This window comes from Mobula hypostoma, chromosome 11 (assembly GCF_963921235.1).
Source record: "Mobula hypostoma chromosome 11, sMobHyp1.1, whole genome shotgun sequence".
Classification (NCBI taxonomy): Eukaryota; Metazoa; Chordata; class Chondrichthyes; order Myliobatiformes; family Myliobatidae; genus Mobula; species Mobula hypostoma.
This window is the reverse complement of record NC_086107.1, coordinates 63,301,790-63,320,738: the sequence shown is the minus strand read 5'-3', so window position 1 is coordinate 63,320,738 and position 18,949 is coordinate 63,301,790. Positions and strand designations below refer to the sequence as shown.

General features: G+C 39.9%; 1 protein-coding gene across 2 annotated transcripts in view; it reads left to right on the top strand.

Moving 5' to 3' along the window:
* The window catches only part of LOC134353795 (N-acetyl-beta-glucosaminyl-glycoprotein 4-beta-N-acetylgalactosaminyltransferase 1-like), an 897,506-nt gene that overhangs the window by 533,749 nt on the left and 344,808 nt on the right, over positions 1-18,949 (top strand). For both annotated transcript variants that reach the window (XM_063062183.1, XM_063062184.1), the window contains 2 exons: positions 2,184-2,284; positions 12,808-12,875. In XM_063062183.1, coding sequence (XP_062918253.1) covers positions 2,184-2,284; positions 12,808-12,875 — 169 coding nt within the window. The remainder of the gene's footprint in view (positions 1-2,183; positions 2,285-12,807; positions 12,876-18,949) is intronic.

Genomic DNA, 18,949 nt, shown 5'->3' with positions numbered 1-18,949 from the left:
ATTGCCAACAAGAAATGACCCCATGAAATTCCCTGATTATTGTTGCAGATTTCTTCACATTCAGTGGATGACTTTGTCATATATGTGATATATATTTTTGTCAGTGATCTGTTCTGCTACTACTGAGTATTTAGCGATATAATAATGTAATTTAAAGTTGATAACTTGGAACTGTCAGTACGTACAGAGTACTGCAGTTTCTATCACTTCCTTCCTCTGTGAAAGACACTGTCAGCTGGAATATGCCACATAAAACTAAAGGTGATTACTTAAGCCAAGTAAATAATTCCTTCAAGAGAAGTGAGTGACATTTACCAATGATCGTATCATGATACAGAAAGCCATTTGACTCATCAGGTCTATACCAGCTCTTGGCAGAGCAAGCCGATTAATCCCATTCCCCCTCTCTTTATCTTGCTGCCCCCTTGCCACTTATACTCTCTTACACATGCCCTATCAACTCCCTTTGATTTTATTCTTGTCCTCATTGCTTAAACTGCTATCATGTCTTTGGGATGTGGGAAGAAACCAGAGCAAAGGGTGGAATGTCACATGGCCATGGAAAGATGTGCAAACATCTGAAACGCGTTGGTTCCGTCAGCTGCGTAAGTCTAGGGAAGAGAATCTCCAGCCCCAGCAAATGTGTGAGATTGAGGTGCGAAACCACCTTGAAACACCCTGTTTGTTGATGCTGCGTGATTTGTTACCCTGTTAGAAGTGAGTACCACGAAATAACAGACAGCACACCACGTACAATTAAACAATTTAGCTTTATATTTCTTAATTCGACTTGAGGGTTAGTAAAGAAAAAGCCAAAAAAAAAGAAAAGGGCCTATTTTAATGAAACAGTCTGATGAGCACAAGTTGGAGCTCACCGTTTCCCCTTCGCTGATCCACTTTCGATCTCTCCGAGCTTCGTTGGATCATGGCCCCGCTCTGGGTCGAGCCCTACGACTTCTCCTGTCCAGCATCTTCTCCCTTCACCTCTCGCTGAACAAAAGACCCAGCTCACCCCGGCATCAGGCACACAACACGAAAACACACTCCCTTCATTGGATGGCTCACATCCCAAAGCACCTGTTATCTCTAACCATAACCCAAACACTGCTTCTACAGAATGACCATTACGTTAGCAGTGAAACCTTTCCCAGGGTGTTACACATCACACAGAGAGCACATGAGGTCAGAACAGAGCCAGGGCCCTGGAGCTGTAAAGGCACAATTACTACATGCCCCATGTGACTCTTTGCAAGGATCCACTTATCTTCCATCTCTAACTGACTTGTGGTCATGTGGGTTTATTGATCTCTTATATGGGTTTAACAGTCAATTTGGTCTTGATTTCCCTGGAATGAATTAGGCTGAAGGGAAATCTGATCGAAATATATAAACTTATGAGACATCTAGACAGAATAGATAATGAATATCTCTAAGGGAAGGAGGTGTTTCCCCTAATGGTTAATATGAAATTTTATCTTGATTACTGTTGGATTTGACTTTGCGAACGATAGGTAAAACCTGAAACAAATTAAGCACATGAGCAGCTGTGGGCAAAATATAAAATTTTTATCATTCGCCGTGATTCTCTGTAAATGTTACTCGGCATTAGAATTGGAATGTCAATGCAATATCACATAATCTGTTATGGAAGTGAACCTACTGCTGTTCCTGAGACTTCCCTTTGCAAGCTTGAACCTTCTGTGTGGCATGTTGCTGAAAGTCCAAGCAGCAGGGGAGACAGAGATTGTGGAACCCTGTGAAGAGGGAAAGTAACTGCATCTCCAAACAGAATGAAGCATTAAACTGAAGTGATGATTGACTCTCAATATTGGGCTTAGGTCATATCTGCTTTGCAGGTACATCACCTTCGCCATTTTGCATCACTTCAAGTTTGGTGATGCTTGACATGGGTATATTTACAAGGGTAATATTGAACTAATGCTTCCTTTCTACACCTCTGGATTTCTGTACCTGACTGCATGCATGACCTTACCCAAATGTACAGTAGAATTTGCCCATTTGGCTTCCCTAAATTATTGACCACAAAACAGAAAATGCTTTCTTTTCTCCATGCAGTTTTCAGCTCCCGTGTTCTATCTTCTATAAAGTCAATCCTGAGTTTATTATCGACATGTTTGCAACTTTCCAACTTGATCAGCTACTTTACATTTTTATTTTCCCAGGTGATTTCCAGTTTGCAATTGCATCCGATGATAATTCCGAGTTTTGGCTCAGTTCTGATGAGAGTCCTGCAAATGCCAAACTACTGATACATGTTGGCAAGGTAAAGATTGTCACTTCATTCTCGCTTATCTCATCCAGAGGCCATTGTATGCAGTTCAGTTATTGCATTAAAGTGTCCTTGAGGATGCCTGAATTTTTTTTCCTGTTATATGGCAACTCTCCAAGTATCCATCTTCTATGAAGAAGCATAAAAATGAAAACATAGTATCAGGCTCCTACAAATGAAGAGTTTGATGATGAAGTCTGTGCTTTATCCTGTGATGTACGTTGTGATCCTTTTATACATTTAACAAATCAAGCCATCTCCTAGAATATTTTAATCTACTTTTAACCTTTTTTGTATGATCTTAAATTTGTTAATACGTCGGATTCCAGTTAATTGGGCCATCAGTTAATCGGGGCAGCAGCTTATTTGGGACAACCCTTAAAGATCAAAAACTAATTGGGTAAAATAGTCCGGTTTCCTTCCATTTATTTGGGACACCATGCTGCTTAATTGGGACTAATGCTAGTTAGACATTGTTGCCGAGCAATTTCTAACTAGCATCAGTTATGTGCACTTGTTTGACCGTTAGACACTATATTTATTTATTTATTTATTTATTTAAATTTAAATCTTACATCCATCCCACAAGATGAGGGAGTAAAAATCTTTGCATTATGACTCCATTGCAATGTACAGACATGTGGATTTAAAAGTCTAATGGCTTGGAGAAAGAAGCTGTCCCAGTGTAGCCTGTTGGTTCTGGCTTTAATGCTGAAGTATCGTTTGTCAAACGGAAGCAGCTGAAACAGTTTGTGGTTGGGGTGACTGGTGCCCCGATGATTTTCCAGGCTGCCTTTCTGCACCAGCTGCTATAAATGTCCTCAATGGAGGGAACTTTGCATCCACAGATGTGCTGGGTTGTCCATACCACTCTCTGCAGTGCCCAGCAATCAAGGTTGATGCAGTTCCCATACCAAACAGTGGTACAGCCAGTCAGTTTGCTTTCAACGGTGCCCCTGTAGAAGGTCTTGAGGATTTGGAGGCCCATGCCAAACTTCTTCCTTCGCCTGAGGTGAAAGAGACGCTGTTGTGTTTTTTTTGCCACAAAGCTGGTGTATACAGTCCAGGTGAGATCATCGATGATGTGTATACCGAGGAACTTGAAACAACTCACCTTCTCAGCTACAATCCCATTGATGTGGATTACAGGAGTATCGGAGACAGATACTCCTGTAATCCACAATCAGCTCTTTTGTTTTTTCAACATTGAGGGAGAGGTTGTTATCTTGGCACCACTGTGTCAGGGTGTCAAACTCTCCTCTGTAGGCTGTCTCATCACTGCTAGAAATAAGGCCGATCAAAGTCGTGTCATCTGCAAATTTGATCAGCAGATTGGAGCTGTGTGTGGCAGTACAATCATCGGTGTAAAGGGAGTGGGGGGGGAACTCAGGACACAACCTTGGGGGGCACCTGTGTTGAGGGTCAGAGAGGCAGGGGTGAAGGAGCCCATCCTTACCACCTGGTGACGATCTAATAGGAAGTCCAGAATCCAGCTGTACAAGGTGGGGTGCAGGCCAAGGTCTCTGAGCTTCCTGTCAACTCCGGAGGTAATTATGGTGTTGAATGCTGAACTGTAGTCCAGGACCAGCACTCTAACATTATGCATCCCTCTTCTCCAGGTGAATGAGGATGGTGTGTAGTGCTGTGGCTTTGGTGTCATCGGTAGGCGAATTGTAGGGGGTCCAGTGTGGGTGGCAGCATGCTGCAGATGTAGTCTTCAACCAGCCTCTCAAAGCATTTGCTTATATTTGAGGTGAGTGTGATAGGGCGCTGATCGTTCTGGCATGCTACCTTGGTTTTCTTAGATGCAGGGACAGTGATGGATGATTTGAAACAGGAGGGCACTACACACTGGGAGAGGGAGAGATTAAAAATGTTCATGAACACACTGTTCAGCACACACTTTAAGGATGTGCACTAGGATGCTGTCGGGCCCTGCTGCCTTGTGGCTGTTGACACGTTGGAACGTTCTATGTATCTCGGCCTCAGAGAGGACCAAGGTGCAGGTCTCAGCAGTGGCTCTCCTTGCAGGTTCAGTCCTATCAACCTTGAATCGAGTGTAAAAAGCATTTAGCTCGTCTGGGAGCGAGGCAGCAATGTTGGCTGTACTACTGCGTTTCCTCTTGAAGTCTGCGATGGTGTGCAGTCTTTGCCGTACGCTGCATGTGTCATTGTCGCAGAGTTGCAACTGCGTTTTGTGCCCGTGTTGCCACTTTGCCACCTTGATGGCTCTACGTAAATCATAGTGGCTTCTGTTGAGTTCCTGTTGATCTCTGGAGGCGAAGACTTTATCCCTTGCACTGAGAGCAACACACATTGAATTATTCATCCAAGGCTTCTGGTTTGGGTAGGCCTGGACTGATTTTTCCGGAACAATGTCTCTAATGCACTTCCAAATGAAGCTTGTGACCACCTCTGTGTATTCGGAGAGTGCTCAGCTCGCAATACCTCCCAGGTATTCTTGTGACATTGAGTCTGACTGATTGGACTAGCAGTGGATAGTTTATTATGGCCTCTTCCTACTTCAATTTCTGCCTGTAGGCAGGTAGGAGCAAGTTGGAGGAATGGTCAGACTTTCCAAATGGAGGGCGAGGTAGTGCTTTGTAGGTGTTGCAGAAGAGAGAGTAGCAGTGGTTGAGTATGCTTCCTCCCCGTGTGCTCACCTCGATGTGTTGGGAGAACTTTGGGTAAACTCTGGTCAGTGATGCTTGATTAAAGTTTCCAGCAATGATGAAAGCAGCCCCTGGGTGTGAAGTTTCATTGCTATTGATGCTTTCGCAAAGTTCATTAAGAGCCAGGTTGTTATCGGCCTGTGGTGGGATGTACACAGCTGTAATGATAACAGATGTGGGGCGTCACGTGATGACGTGGGATTGAGACGTGTAAATTCAGCTCTCCCGCAACAAATCAGTAAAGTACCGTTTAAATAAAACAAAGTTGGTAAATATTTTTTGAAAACTATTTATAAACTTTGTAAGACTACTTTACGGTATGCCTCCTAAACCGCAACAAAAGAAGTCTGCTGTTGCGAAGCAGCCGCGAGACGGGAAGAAAAAAGGACCTACTGCAACGATGGAGCCTCGGACTCAGGTTGGATCTCCTTCGGTAGAACAGGGAGCAATAGCGGTGGCAGAGGTTGCTCCGAAGAAGACAACGGAATTGCGCATGCGCAAATCGACACAACGCAAACTACAAGAACCGACACCCACTGCAATTGAAAATGACTCAGAGTCAGAACTGGATTCTGCAGAGAACACAGATGAAGAAGAGGAGGAAGAATTGGAAGCGAGTGGAAGTAAAGGAGATGATAGAGACATAAGAGAGGCTGTATTGCGATCAACGGCTGAATTAAGGAAAGTAAGAGAAGAGCTTAGAGATACGAAGAGATGCTATAATAAAGTTATGGAAAGACAGGACAAAATGGAAAAGAAGCTTCAGAAGATGGAAAGAGAAATGGGGCTTATGAATGATAGAGTGGAAAAAACAGAAAATGATTTGCTTATCTGGAACTCGGAAAGAAACCGACTCTTGGAGAAAGTGGACATGTTGGAAAATTTCAGTAGACGTAATAATATAAAAATTGTTGGTCTTGCAGAAGGTATGGAAGGAGATAAGCCAATAGAATTTTTTCAAAGATGGATCCCGGAGGTTTTGCAAATGGGAGAGGAGGCTCGATCAATTGAAATTGAGTGGGCACATAGAGCTTTAAGACCAAAACCAAAAGATGACCAATATCCACGATCGATTTTAATAAAATTCTTAAGATTTCAAGACAAGGAATGGATTCTACAGGCGGCTGTTCGAGCTGCCAAAGATAGAAAAGGGCCATTGATAATTAAAGGGAAAAGAGTTTTTTTCTACCCTGATATAAGTTACGAACTTTTGAAGAAAAGGAAGAAGTTTAATCCAGTGAAAAAAACCCTATGGGAGCATGGTTATCAATTTATACTGTGTTATCCTGCAACTTTGAAGATTTTTTTGTCTGGTGGAGAAAAAAGATTTTTTGATGACTACCAGAAAGCAGAGCAGTTTGTGCAAGATTCTCTGAATATTCACCAGATACAAGAACAAACTCAGGAGAGGGAGATAGATTGAAGATGAAGATTGGGTTTAAGAATGGATTTGTTGGATTTTTGAAGCTGGATGAATGTATAAATATAGTATTAATTATATGAGGGGGGTAAGAAAGGTTAATACTGGAGGAAATTAGCTGGGAATAATAATACTAATTTTGTTTATATATATATATATACATAACTTTTTTTTTGTTGCGGGGGAGCTGGAAGAAGCACTGATCGATTGCTACGTTAATCATGTGTGCAAGCGTGGTTTTTGCCGCGACCTGTAAAGTGCAGGGGGGTAGTGTTGTGTATCTTTTCATTCACAACATTAGTGGGGGGGTATTTTGTTTTTTCTTTTTTTTCTATCTTTTTTTTCTCTTTTTGCCTGGAAGGTTGGGAGGGGAACACATAGCATCATGGTGAAGTTTAAAGTGATTCCCCAAGGAACTATGAGAGTTGAGAAGATAAGTAATGTTTTAGATTGGAGTAACTTTGTTAAGAATAATGACTAATTTATTGAATTTTTTGAGTTTTAATGTTAATGGGCTTAATGGACCAGTGAAAAGAAAAAGAATCTTAACATATATTAAAAAAATGAAGATAGATTTAGCTTTTTTACAGGAAATGCACCTAACAGAAACAGAACATCAGAAACTAAAGAGAGATTGGGTGGGTAATGTTGTTGCGGCCTCATTTAATTCAAAAGCGAGGGGAGTAGCAATTTTGATCAATAAAACGTTACCAATTAGGATACAAAATGTAATAACTGATTCTGCGGGGAGATATGTGATTATACATTGTCAACTTTTTTCCGAACTATGGACTTGTATGAATATTTATGCACCAAATGAAAATGATGCAAAATTCATACAAGAAACTTTTTTGAATTTGGCGGATGCACATGAAAAAATATTAATTGGAGGCGACTTCAATTTTTGCTTAGACCCAGTCTTAGATAGATCAACCAAGGCTGTTATAAAATCGAAGGTAGTGAATCTAACTTTATCATTGATGAAAGATTTAAATTTGATTGATATATGGAGAAGAATCAATCCTAAAGAAAGAGACTATTCGTTCTATTCCCACAGACATAAAACTTATTCAAGGATAGATTTTTTTCTATTATCAATGCATATTCAACACAGAGTGAAAAATATGGAATATAAAGCAAGAATAGTATCAGATCATTCTCCTTTATTAATGACAATAATAATGACTGATAAGGAAGAAGTGGCTTATAGATGGAGATTCAATTCAATATTATTAAAACGTCAAGATTTTTGTGATTTTATGAAAAAGCAGATTCAATTTTTTTTGGATACAAATTTTCATTCAGTGGAGGATAAATTTATATTATGGGATGCGATGAAAGCATAACTTAGGGGACAGATAATAAGTTATACGTCTAAAATTAAGAAAGAATATATGGCAGAACTAGATCTATTGGAAAAAGAGATTACAAGAATAGAAAAAGAATCACAAAGATATATGTCAGAAGAAAAACGAAGACAACTTGTCAATAAGAAGTTACAATATAATACACTTCAGACATATAGAACGGAAAAAGCAATTATAAGATCTAAACAAAGGTATTATGAGTTAGGTGAGAGAGCACATAAAATTCTTTCCTGGCAGTTGAAAACAGAATAAGCTTCCAAAACAATAAATGCAATTAGAACAAGGGCAGATAAAATATCTTATAAACCTCTTGAAATAAATGAAACCTTTAAAAATTTTTATTCTGAATTATATCAATCAGAATCCCAAAACGATGTTAATGAGATAGAAAAGTTTTTATCACAAGTTTCTCTTCCAAAATTGAATTTGGAAGAACAGAGGGGATTAGGTATGCCTTTTACATTAAAAGAAGTTGAAGAAGCTTTAGGATCACTTCAAAGTAATAAATCTCCAGGAGAAGATGGTTTTCCACCGGAATTTTATAAAAAATTTAAAGATTTATTATTAGGAAGAGGCGCAGTCGACGTTTCAGGCCGAGACCCTTCGTCAGGACTAACTGGCAGTTAGTCCTGACGAAGGGTCTCGGCCTGAAACGTCGACTGCACCTCTTCCTACAGATGCTGCTTGGCCTGCTGTGTTCACCAGCAACTTTGATGTATGTTGCTTGAATTTCCAGCATCTGCAGAATTCCTGTTGTTTAAGATTTATTATTTCCTCTTTTTATGGAACTAATACGTCAAGCAGAAAAAATACATAAACTTCCAGATTCTTTTTCAACAGCGATTGTAATAGTATTGCCAAAAAAGGACAGAGATCCTATGAAACCAACATCATACAGGCCTATTTCTTTATTGAATACGGATTATAAAATAATAGCAAAAATTTTATCGAATAGATTATCTAAATATTTTCCAAAATTAATACATATGGATCAAAAAGGATTTATTAAAAATAGACAACTGGCAGATAATGTAACTCGGCTACTCAGTATAATTCATTTGGCACAAAAAAGGGATGAGAAGAGTATAGTAGTAGCTTTGGATGCAGAAAAAGCATTTGATAGATTAGAATGGGATTTTTTATTTAAAGTATTAGAAAAATATGGGTTAGGAACATCTTTTATAAATTGGATTAAAACTTTAAATTCTAACCCTAAAGCTAAAGTAGTGACAAACTCTCAAATTTCAACACCATTTCAGCTAAAAAGGTCAACTAGACAAGGTTGTCCACTATCACCTGCTCTATTTGTATTGGCGATAGAGCCATTAGCAGAACTAATTAGATTGGATCCAGATATTATGGGTTTTAGAGTTAACCAAGAGGAATATAAAATTAATCTTTTTGCCGATGATGTTTTGATCTATTTAACAAACCCACAACATTCGTTACATAAATTATCTTCTAGATTGGATGAATATGGGAAGGTATCAGGTTACAAAATAAACTGGGATAAAAGTGAAATTTTGTCTCTTACTAAAGGAGACTATAGTCAATGTCGATTAGTAACCCAATTTAGATGGCCGGTAAATGGTATAAAGTATTTAGGTATAAGACTTGATAGTGATGTAAAGAATTTATATAAATTTAATTATTTACCACTATTGAAAAAAATTCAAGAAGATCTTGACAAATGGATGATACTACCAATAACATTAGTAGGTAGAGTCAATGTTGTAAAAATGAATATATTTCCGAGATTACAGTATTTGTTTCAAACATTACCAATACAATTGCCACAGAAATTTTTTCAAGAGTTAAATAAATCTGTGAGAAAATTTCTTTGGAAAGGTAAAATGTCAAGAATATTATTGGAAAAACTGACATGTAAATTTAGGTTAGGAGGGTTACAACTTCCAAACTTTAAAAATTACTATAAAGCAAATCAACTTAGATTTATTGCATCTTTTTTCGATGATCAAAAACCAGCATGGATTAAAATAGAACTAGACAAGATAGGAGAAAATAAACCTGAAGATTTTATATATAAATGGGAATCTAAATGGATACGGGAAAAGAAAGAATCTCCTATATTAACACACTTGATTGATCTATGGAATAAGATAAATGTTGATAAGGAAACACAGAAATCTCTATTAGCAAGGAGACCTTTGTTTCAAAACAGACTTATTCCTTTTACAATGGACAATCAACTTTTATATAATTGGTACCAAAAAGGGATTAAATTTATAGGAGATTGTTTTGAGCGAGGTATATTGATGTCATTTGAACAATTAAAGGATAAATATAAAATATCTAATAATACTTTCTTTTGCTACTTTCAGTTAAGGGCTTACTTAATAGGTAAGCTGGGTCAAACAATGTTTTTGCCAAAAGCTAATGAAATTGAAATTTTAATTCAAAAAGGGAAAATTAAAAAATTTATTTCTTGTATGTATAATTTGATTCAAGAACAGACAATTAAACAAGGAACCCATAAGTCAAAGCAAAAATGGGAAACAGATCTGAATATTAATATTGATGAAATAAATTGGTCAAGACTTTGTCTGGACAGTATGACAAATACAATAAATGTTCGACTTAGATTAGTACAATATAATTTTTTACACCAATTATATATTACACCACAAAAAATAAATAGATTAAATTCAAATCTATCTGATAAATGTTTTCGGTGTAATCAAGAAATTGGTACTTTTTTACATTCTACTTGGTCTTGTTTTAAAATTCAACCCTTTTGGATAAATTTAAGAGTCTTATTGGAACAAATTACTGGAATTCAACTTCCACATAACCCTGTATTATTTCTATTAGGTGATATTGAAGGGATAAAACCGAAACTTAAATTGAATAAATATTAGAAAGAATTTATAAAAATTGCATTGGCAGTAGCTAAGAAGACTATAGTAGTTACTTGGAAATCTGATTCGTATTTAAGTATGGATCGTTGGAATAATGAAATGGCTAGTTCTATTCCACTCGAAAAAATTACTTATAATTTAAGAGATAATTATCTAACATTCTTGAATATTTGGCGCCCTTATTTACAAAAGATAGGATGTCATATTTAAGTGCTCCGACAAAGAATTTGGTTACTTGGGGAAAATAACGAATAATTATACCAAATTTATTTTGAATCCCATGGAGCATGTGGAAACCTTCCAATACCCAGGCGGCTCTTCTTTTTTTTTCTCTTTCTTTCTTTTAGGTAGACTACATATATGGGGGGGGGAGGGTTAAGGGGAGGGTGGGGTGGGTAGATTTTATCTTTTCATGTATTCTTTTTGAAAATTCAATAAAAATTATATATAAAAAAAATGATAACAGATGTGAATTCTCTAGGCAGCTAGAAAGGTTGACATAGCAGTATAATGTACTCTGGATCTGGGATGCAAAAGGATTTGAGGGTGTGCATGCTATCTGGCTCGCACCAAATATCGTTCACCATGAAATATACCGTGCTTAGAGTGAACAGTTTTTTAAATGTGTCAGTTATGTGTGCTTGTATTAAGTTATTCATTTGGGATGCTGGCCATTGAAGTAAAAAGTAATTATTTTTGACACTACTTCATGCAGCAAGGCATTATCAGTATTAGGTGGCTGTGCTCATTTTGTTAATTTACAGTCAATCAAAAGAACACAGTAGAATACACTGAAAGATTTCCTCTGTTGATAGCTATTAGGAACTAATACAGTTTTATAGTACTGTAGGAGTATTGGTAGTATTCTAACTTGTTCTGTGTTTCATTTAAGTACATAATTTACTATTGAATTGAACAGTAGTTTGTGTCTTTTATACCTTTTAATTATTTCCATGAAACTTTGGCTAACTGGGGCAACCATTTTATTGGGCAATAATATACTAGTTCCGATGAGTTCCAATTAACTGGAATTCACTCTAGTTGTCTACTATTTTGTAAACTGACAATTGCTCTTAATTAACATTGCTAAGCAGAGCAGTGTAATAGCTTCAATGCAATGATTGTCTGTGTTCTGCAAAGAGAAGAGCTTGCTTTCCACATGTCTCGAACCTTGTTGCCATTATGTCAAGATGTTGCTTTGTGCTGCAGCCACCCTATGTTAAAAGTAATTCATGCACATGCAACTCCTATTATTCAGAACTAAAATGAAAGCATATCATGTCTTAATCCAGAGAGACTGCAAAAAAGAGACAAAAGAAGGGGGTGAATTTCAGACAAGCCATCACAACAAGCAAAGTTTATTGTCAAGTGTGTTGAGGTTCAGGTCCAATGAAAAGCTTGCTTACAGCAGCATGACAGGCACTTAGGTTCAGACAACACACAATGTATAAATTATACATACATGAAACAATGAAGATTAAACAATGGTGCAATAAGTCATTGAGTGCACAGTGCACAGTGGTTCAAGAAGTGATTCATAGAGTTCAGTTGCTGAATAGCGTCTGGGAGGATGATTCGAGAATCTGGTATTTACAGGAAAGTTGCTGTTCCTGAACGTGGCAGTGTGGGACTTCAGGCTTCTGTACCTCCTGCCCAATGCTTAGCAGTAAGAAGAGGTGATGAGCTGGATGGTGGGGAATCTTGATGATACAAAATTCAGAGTTTACTAGGCAGCAGTAAATGCTGATCTGTTAGATTTTTTTTTAGACCTAGACTACCTACAGCAGTCACAGCAAGGGACTAGAAAGATAACTTCAGTGTCATCTCAGCAAAATCATCCAAGTTCATTGGAACTACCCAGAGACCAGCCATGCACCAGCTTCTTTAGTGACCTCCTGCTCTCTCCAGCAATTCCCACATTGTCCCCATCATTCATCTCAGAATCCCTACAAAACTTGGGCTGAAGGAGGTTATCCTCAATTTTGAGGGTCGGTCTAAGAAAAAAGATGAAAAATTTCCAGCTATTGGCTTGGAGCTATGTAGAGGTCTTATTTTAGTCTTCAATAACTAAAGTAATATCTATAAAGCATCTGTTTTCCTAATCATTTGAGTTTAATTTATTTAGTTGGTCTGCATTGCTCAAGTGACTAAGAAGTATCTTCCTATCATTGCTTTTCAGCTGGGTACAGAGTGGGCCGCTCCAGGCGAGTTTACTAAGTTCAGATCTCAAGTTTCCAATCCAGTCCAGTAAGTACATTATTTCATTCAGAGTTCACAGCGACTAGAGCAATGGCATCAGAATAAAGAAAAACCATGTGACCTCAGTCTGAAAGCCTACTTTAGTCTCAGTCACATAAACACGAGGAATTCTGCAGATGCTGGAAATTCAAGTAACACACATCAAGGTTGCTGGTGAACGCAGCAGGCGAGGCAGCATCTCTAGGAAGAGGTGCAGTCGACATTTCGGGCCGAGACCCTTCGTCAGGACTAACTGAAGGAAGAGCTAGTAAGAGATTTGAAAGTGGGAGGGGGAGGGGGAGATCCAAAATGATAGGAGAAGACAGGAGGGGGAGTGATGGAGCCAGGAGCTGGACAGGTGATTGGCAAAAGGGATATGAGAGGATCATGGGACAGGAGACCCAGGGAGAATGGCCCTTGTCCATTCGTCCCCCCTATCCCTCCACACTGATCTCCCTCCTGGCACTTATCCTTGTAAGCGGAACAAGTGTTACACATGCCCTTACACTTCCTCCCTTACCACCGTTTAGGGCCCCAGACAGTCCTTCCAGGTGAGGCGACACTACACCTGTGAGTCGGCTGGGGTGATATACTGCGTCTGGTGCTCCCGATGTGGCCTTCTATATATTGGTGAGACCCGACGCAGACTGGGAGATCGTTTTGCTGAACACCTACGCTCTGTCCGCCAGAGAAAGCAGGGTCTCCCAGTGGCCACACATTTTAATTCCACATCCCATTCCCATTCTGATATGTCTATCCACTGCCACCTCTACTGTAAAGATGAAGCCACACTCAGGTTGGAGGAACAACACCTCATATTCCGTCTGGGTAGCCTCCAACCTGATGGCATGAACATTGACTTCTCTAACTTCCGCTAATGCCCACCTCCCCCTCGTACTCCATCCATTATTTATTTGTATACACATATTCTTTCTCTCTCTCTCCTTTTTCTCCCCCTGTCCCTCTGCCTAGACCCCTTGCCCTTCCTCTGGGTTTCCCCCCCTCCCCCTTTTCCTTCTCCCTGGGCCTCCTGTCCCATGATCCTCTCATATCCCTTTTGCCAATCAATTGTCCAGCTCTTGGCTCCATCCTCCCCCTCCTGTCTTCTATTATCATTTTGGATCTCCCCCTCCCCCTCCCACTTTCAAATCCCTTACTAGCTCTTCCTTCCATTAGTCCTGACGAAGGGTCTCAGCCCAAAACGTCGACTGTACCTCTTCCTAGAGATGCTGCCTGGCCTGCTACGTTCACCAGCAACTTTGATGTGTGTTGCTTTAGTCTTAGTCATGTGTACTAATGTCTGAAGTATATGCTGCTGGCCCCTATCATTAGCAATAATGTTTTCACAACATTTGAGTTAGGTTCAAGAATTAAGAAAGCATACACATTTGAATTTTTCTTATTTGTTCCAATAATTGTGAATCAGAGTGGTGACAACTATTGGCAGTGTTGATTATACATTATTTCTTGGGCTAATTTATCTGAGTCACCCACTGTATGAGTTGTGCTGTTGTGAATTGCCTACAGTGACTGCACAAATAAAGGAAGAAGCAAAGACGCATTAGAGAAACATCTTCTATGTTTTGTGCATTTATTTTGGTGTGTAGCTGTCACTTGTATTGTCACCAACAGAGTTTTGCCAAGAGCAACTCAGTGAAGATGCTGGGAGGTATTCAACTTACCACCCAGGTGCAAAGCTGGTGTTATGGATCAGTGTGATGCAAAAACAGAAAGAAGGAATGCAAAGATTTGCTTTGCAAATCAAACCATTTCCACATCAACCTTTCCAGATGGTGTGACAACCCAGGATCTTTTGCTGTGTGTTTTTTAGCCAGTGTCAGCCAGATGAGCACACAGTGTCACTGTATGCTGCAATATACTGTATATTGCAAACTTATCTGTTTCTTATATTTGAAAAGGGGGGGCTACTTTGATTCCAAATATAAACTATAGTCATATTTTCAGTAAAACAACAACTGAGGTTTGTGAAATATCCTGAAGCTTTCTGAGGCACATTGTGCCAAGAGAAGCACAAGTCACATGTATCAGTATTGCAATGGAATGGATGGAAATACAGAGGCATGAGAGAGGAGCTTGCTCTGGTGGATTGGAGGAGGATACTGGCAAGGATGACAGGAGAGCAGATAGCTGGAGTTTCTGGAAATAGTTCATAAGGTGCATGATAGATATGTCCACAGAAGAAGTTCTCAAATGGTAGGGCTAGGCAACTGTGGCTGTCAAAGGAAGTTAAGGATCCCACAAAAGGACAAATAAGGTAGAAAAAGTGAGTGGGAAGTTGGATGATTGGGAAGCTTTTAAAATCCAACAAAAGGCAACTAAAAAAGCTTTTAGAAGGGAAAGGATGAAATATGAAGGCAAACTAGCCAATAATGTAAAGCAGGATACTAAAAGTTTTTCAGTTATATAAAGAGTGAAAGGGAGGTGAGAGTTGATATTGGACCACTGAGAAATGATGCTGGTGAGGTAGTAATGGGGGACAAAGAAAAGGCAGGTGAATTTATTGGGTACTTTGCATCTGTCTTCACTGTGGAAGACACCAGCAGTGTGCCAGAGGCCTGTGAGGGTCAGGGAGAAGGAGTGAGTGCTATTGTTGCTACAAAGGAAAAAGTGCTAGGCAAACTCAAAGGTCTTAAGATGGATAAGCCACCTGGACCAGATGGGCTACATCCTAGAATCCTGAGAGAGGTTGCTGAAGAGATAATGGATGCATTGACCATGATCTTTCAAGAATCACTTGTTTCTGGCATGGTCCCGGAGGAATGGAAAACTCCACTCTTTAAGAAGGGAGGAAGGCAAAAGAAAGGAAGTTACAGGCCAGTTAGCCTCACCTCAGTGGTTGGGGAAGTGTTGGGGTCATTAAGCAGAAGATTTTGAGGAACTTGGAGACTAGTGATAAAATAAGTCAAAGTCAGCATGGTTTCTGTGAAGGAAAATCTTGCCTGACAAATGTATTAGAGTTCTTCGAGGAAGTATCAAGCAATGTAGACAAAGGAAAAGCAATAGATGTCATTTAGTTGAATTTTCAGAAGACCTTTGATAAGGTTGCTTAACAAGATAAAATTCTGTGGTGTCACTGGAAAGATATAGTGGCACGGATAGAGAAATGGCTGACAGGCAGGAGGCAGGGAGTGGGAATAAAGGGGGTCTTTTCTGGCTGCCCGTGACTGCTGGTGCTCTTCAGGGGTCAGTATTGGGACTGCTACTTTTCACATTGATTTGGATAATGGAATTGTTGGCTTTGTGATAAAGTTTGTGGATGTTACAGAGGGGCAAATAGTGCTGAGGAAGCAATGCGATTGCAACAGGACTTAGGCAAATTGGAAGTATGGGCAAAAATGCGGCAGATGGAATATAGTGTTGAAGATGCATGATAATGCGTTTTGGTAAAAGGAACAATAGTGTGATCTATTATCTAAATGGGGAGAAGGTTCAAACATCAGAGGGACTTAGGAGTCCTCATGCAAGACTCCCAGAAGGTTAATTTACAGGTTGAGTCCGTGGTAAAGAAGACAGATGCAATGTTAGCATTTATTTCGAGGGGAATAGAATATAAAAGCAAGGAGATAATGCTGAGCCTTTATAAGACACTAGTCAGGCCACACTTGGAGTATTGTCAACAGTTTTGGGTCCCATATCTCAGAAAGGATGTGTTGGTATTCGAGAGAGCCAACAGGAAGTTCACAAGGATGATTCTGGAAATGAAGGGGTTAACATATAAAGAGCTTTTTGCAGCTTTGGGCCTGTATTCACTAGAAATTAGAAAAATACAGGAGAATCTCATTGAAACCTACAGGATGTTGAAAGGACTAGATTGGGTGGGTGTGGAGAGGATGTTTCTTATGATGGGGGTGTCTGATCTAGAGGACACAGCTTCAAAATTGAGGGGTGACCTTTGAGAACAGAGAGTAGTGAATCTGTGCAATGTTCTGCCACATACTGTGGTGCAGGCCAAGTCATTTGGGATGAGCCATGATGGAATGGCAGAGCAGACTCGATGGGCTGAATGGCCTCATTCTGCTCCTATGTCTTATCGTCTCATGGTCTTAAGAATCAGTGGTGGGGAAAATGATGCAGACACTGCTCTGATGTCAGCAGCATTCTTATTGATAAATGAGGGACAGACAGAAAAACATCACTTAAAAGTATCAAACAACTATCAGAATGATGGAAGTAGTCAAGCAGTGCATTGAGCATCCATGATACCAGGCATATTCTCCTGCAGCTTTGCAGTATAAAGGAAGAACCACTGTAGCCTAGAAAGGTCATTGTCATAAGGGAAGGGGATACATTGATGAGTAATCAATACTCCTCAAGGAAAGCCATCCTTTCAATAAGTTCATTAAGATATCTGGAGTGATGGGATCTATTGACCTTGAAGGCCAAATGCATTGATGGAATTAATAAACTCAAGATATTCTAAAGATGCTGAAAACCTTGAGCAACACACACAAAATACTGGGAAAACTTGACAAGTCTTTGCGATCTTCAGGCACAGAGCTCGAAAAGAGTGACGTAACGGACTTTTAACATCATAAACCAGCTAGTTGTTTGTTATGTCTCCCTACTTGCTGGGAAAATGGAGACACATCTTTCTCCCTTATTAAGGAGAGAGAACCTGCAGTATGTTGAATACTGGGTGAAACGCAAAGTCTTTGGGGTAACTGCAAGTCTGTGTCTTTGCTATCGCTTTGCTCACGATGCTTTTTATTTGCCAGTGGGTGGGGGGGGGTTGTTGCTCGCTGCTGCTTACGTGCGGGAGGGAGGGGAGCTGGGGGGTACTTTGGGGTTCTGATGTTTAGCTGTCGTTCATTCTTTGGGTTGGGTGTGAAGAAAAAGCATTTCAGGATATATGTTGTGTACATTTCTCTAACATTAAATTGTACCCTTGAACCTTCGAACCTTTGAAGAAGTCAGGCAGCACCGATGGAGTGGAATCAACAGTCAATGTTTCAGGCCAAGGTCCTTCATCAGGACGGGGGTGGAAGGGAGCAGAAGCCAGGATTAGAAGGTGGGAATGGGAACTAGTTCAAGGTGGAGGGTGAGATCAGGTGAGGGGGAAGGTGTGTGGGTGGGGGAAAGTGGATGAGTGAGAAGCTGGGAGGTTATAGGTGGAAAGAGGGCTGAAGAAGGTATCCAGGAGGAGTGGACAAGAGGGTCATTGAAGTAAAGGAAAGAGGAGAGCACCAGAGGGGGGTGATGGGCAGCTGAGGAGGAGAAAAGGGCCGACAGGGCAAGCAGAATGAGGAATGAGAAAAGAGAGAAGGATGGAGTAGGGAGAAATTTCCGTAAGTTCGAGAAATCAACATTCATCCCATCAGGTTGAAGACCATCCAGAGGGAATATGAGATGTTGCTCCTCTAATTTGAGTTTGGCCCTAGCATGGAATTAGAAGAGGCCATGGACAGGCATGTCAGAGGGACACTGGAAAGTTCAATTGAAATGGATAGCCACCAGCATGTGAATGTCATTGGCAAGGCTGACATTTTATGGCCATGTCTAATTGTCCTTTGGTAAGGTGAATTGTTGGCTTGAATTTCTGCAGTCCTTGCATTTAAATTTTCCTATGTAGAGTTCCAGGATTACAGTGAAGGAATATTATCAGGTCAGGATGATGGGTGACTTGGAATGAAATTATGCATTTAGCTGCCCTTCTCCTAAGCGGTAGAGCAGGTGAATTTAGGATGTGCTACTGAAGAAGCTTAGTATGTTACAGCTTTGCATCTGGGAGATGATACAAACAGCAGCTGCAGTGAACCATTGAAATTGTTTTGTATTGATGATGCTGGGCTACTTGAGTAACTGAAGAGTATGTTACCAAACTTCTGACTTATGTCATGCAGTTGGTAGAAAAACTTCGGAGAATCAGGAGATGAATCACTTTGACTACAGGATACTCAGCCTTTGATCCGTCCTTGCAGGCAATGTGTTGATTCGGGTGATTCAGTTGGATTTCTGATCAATGGTGATTCCCCCAGATGGCTCTTAGTGGGGCACACAGAGGTGGTAATTATTTTTGAATGTCAGAGATGGGTGATGAAGCTCACTCTTGAAAGAACATAGAG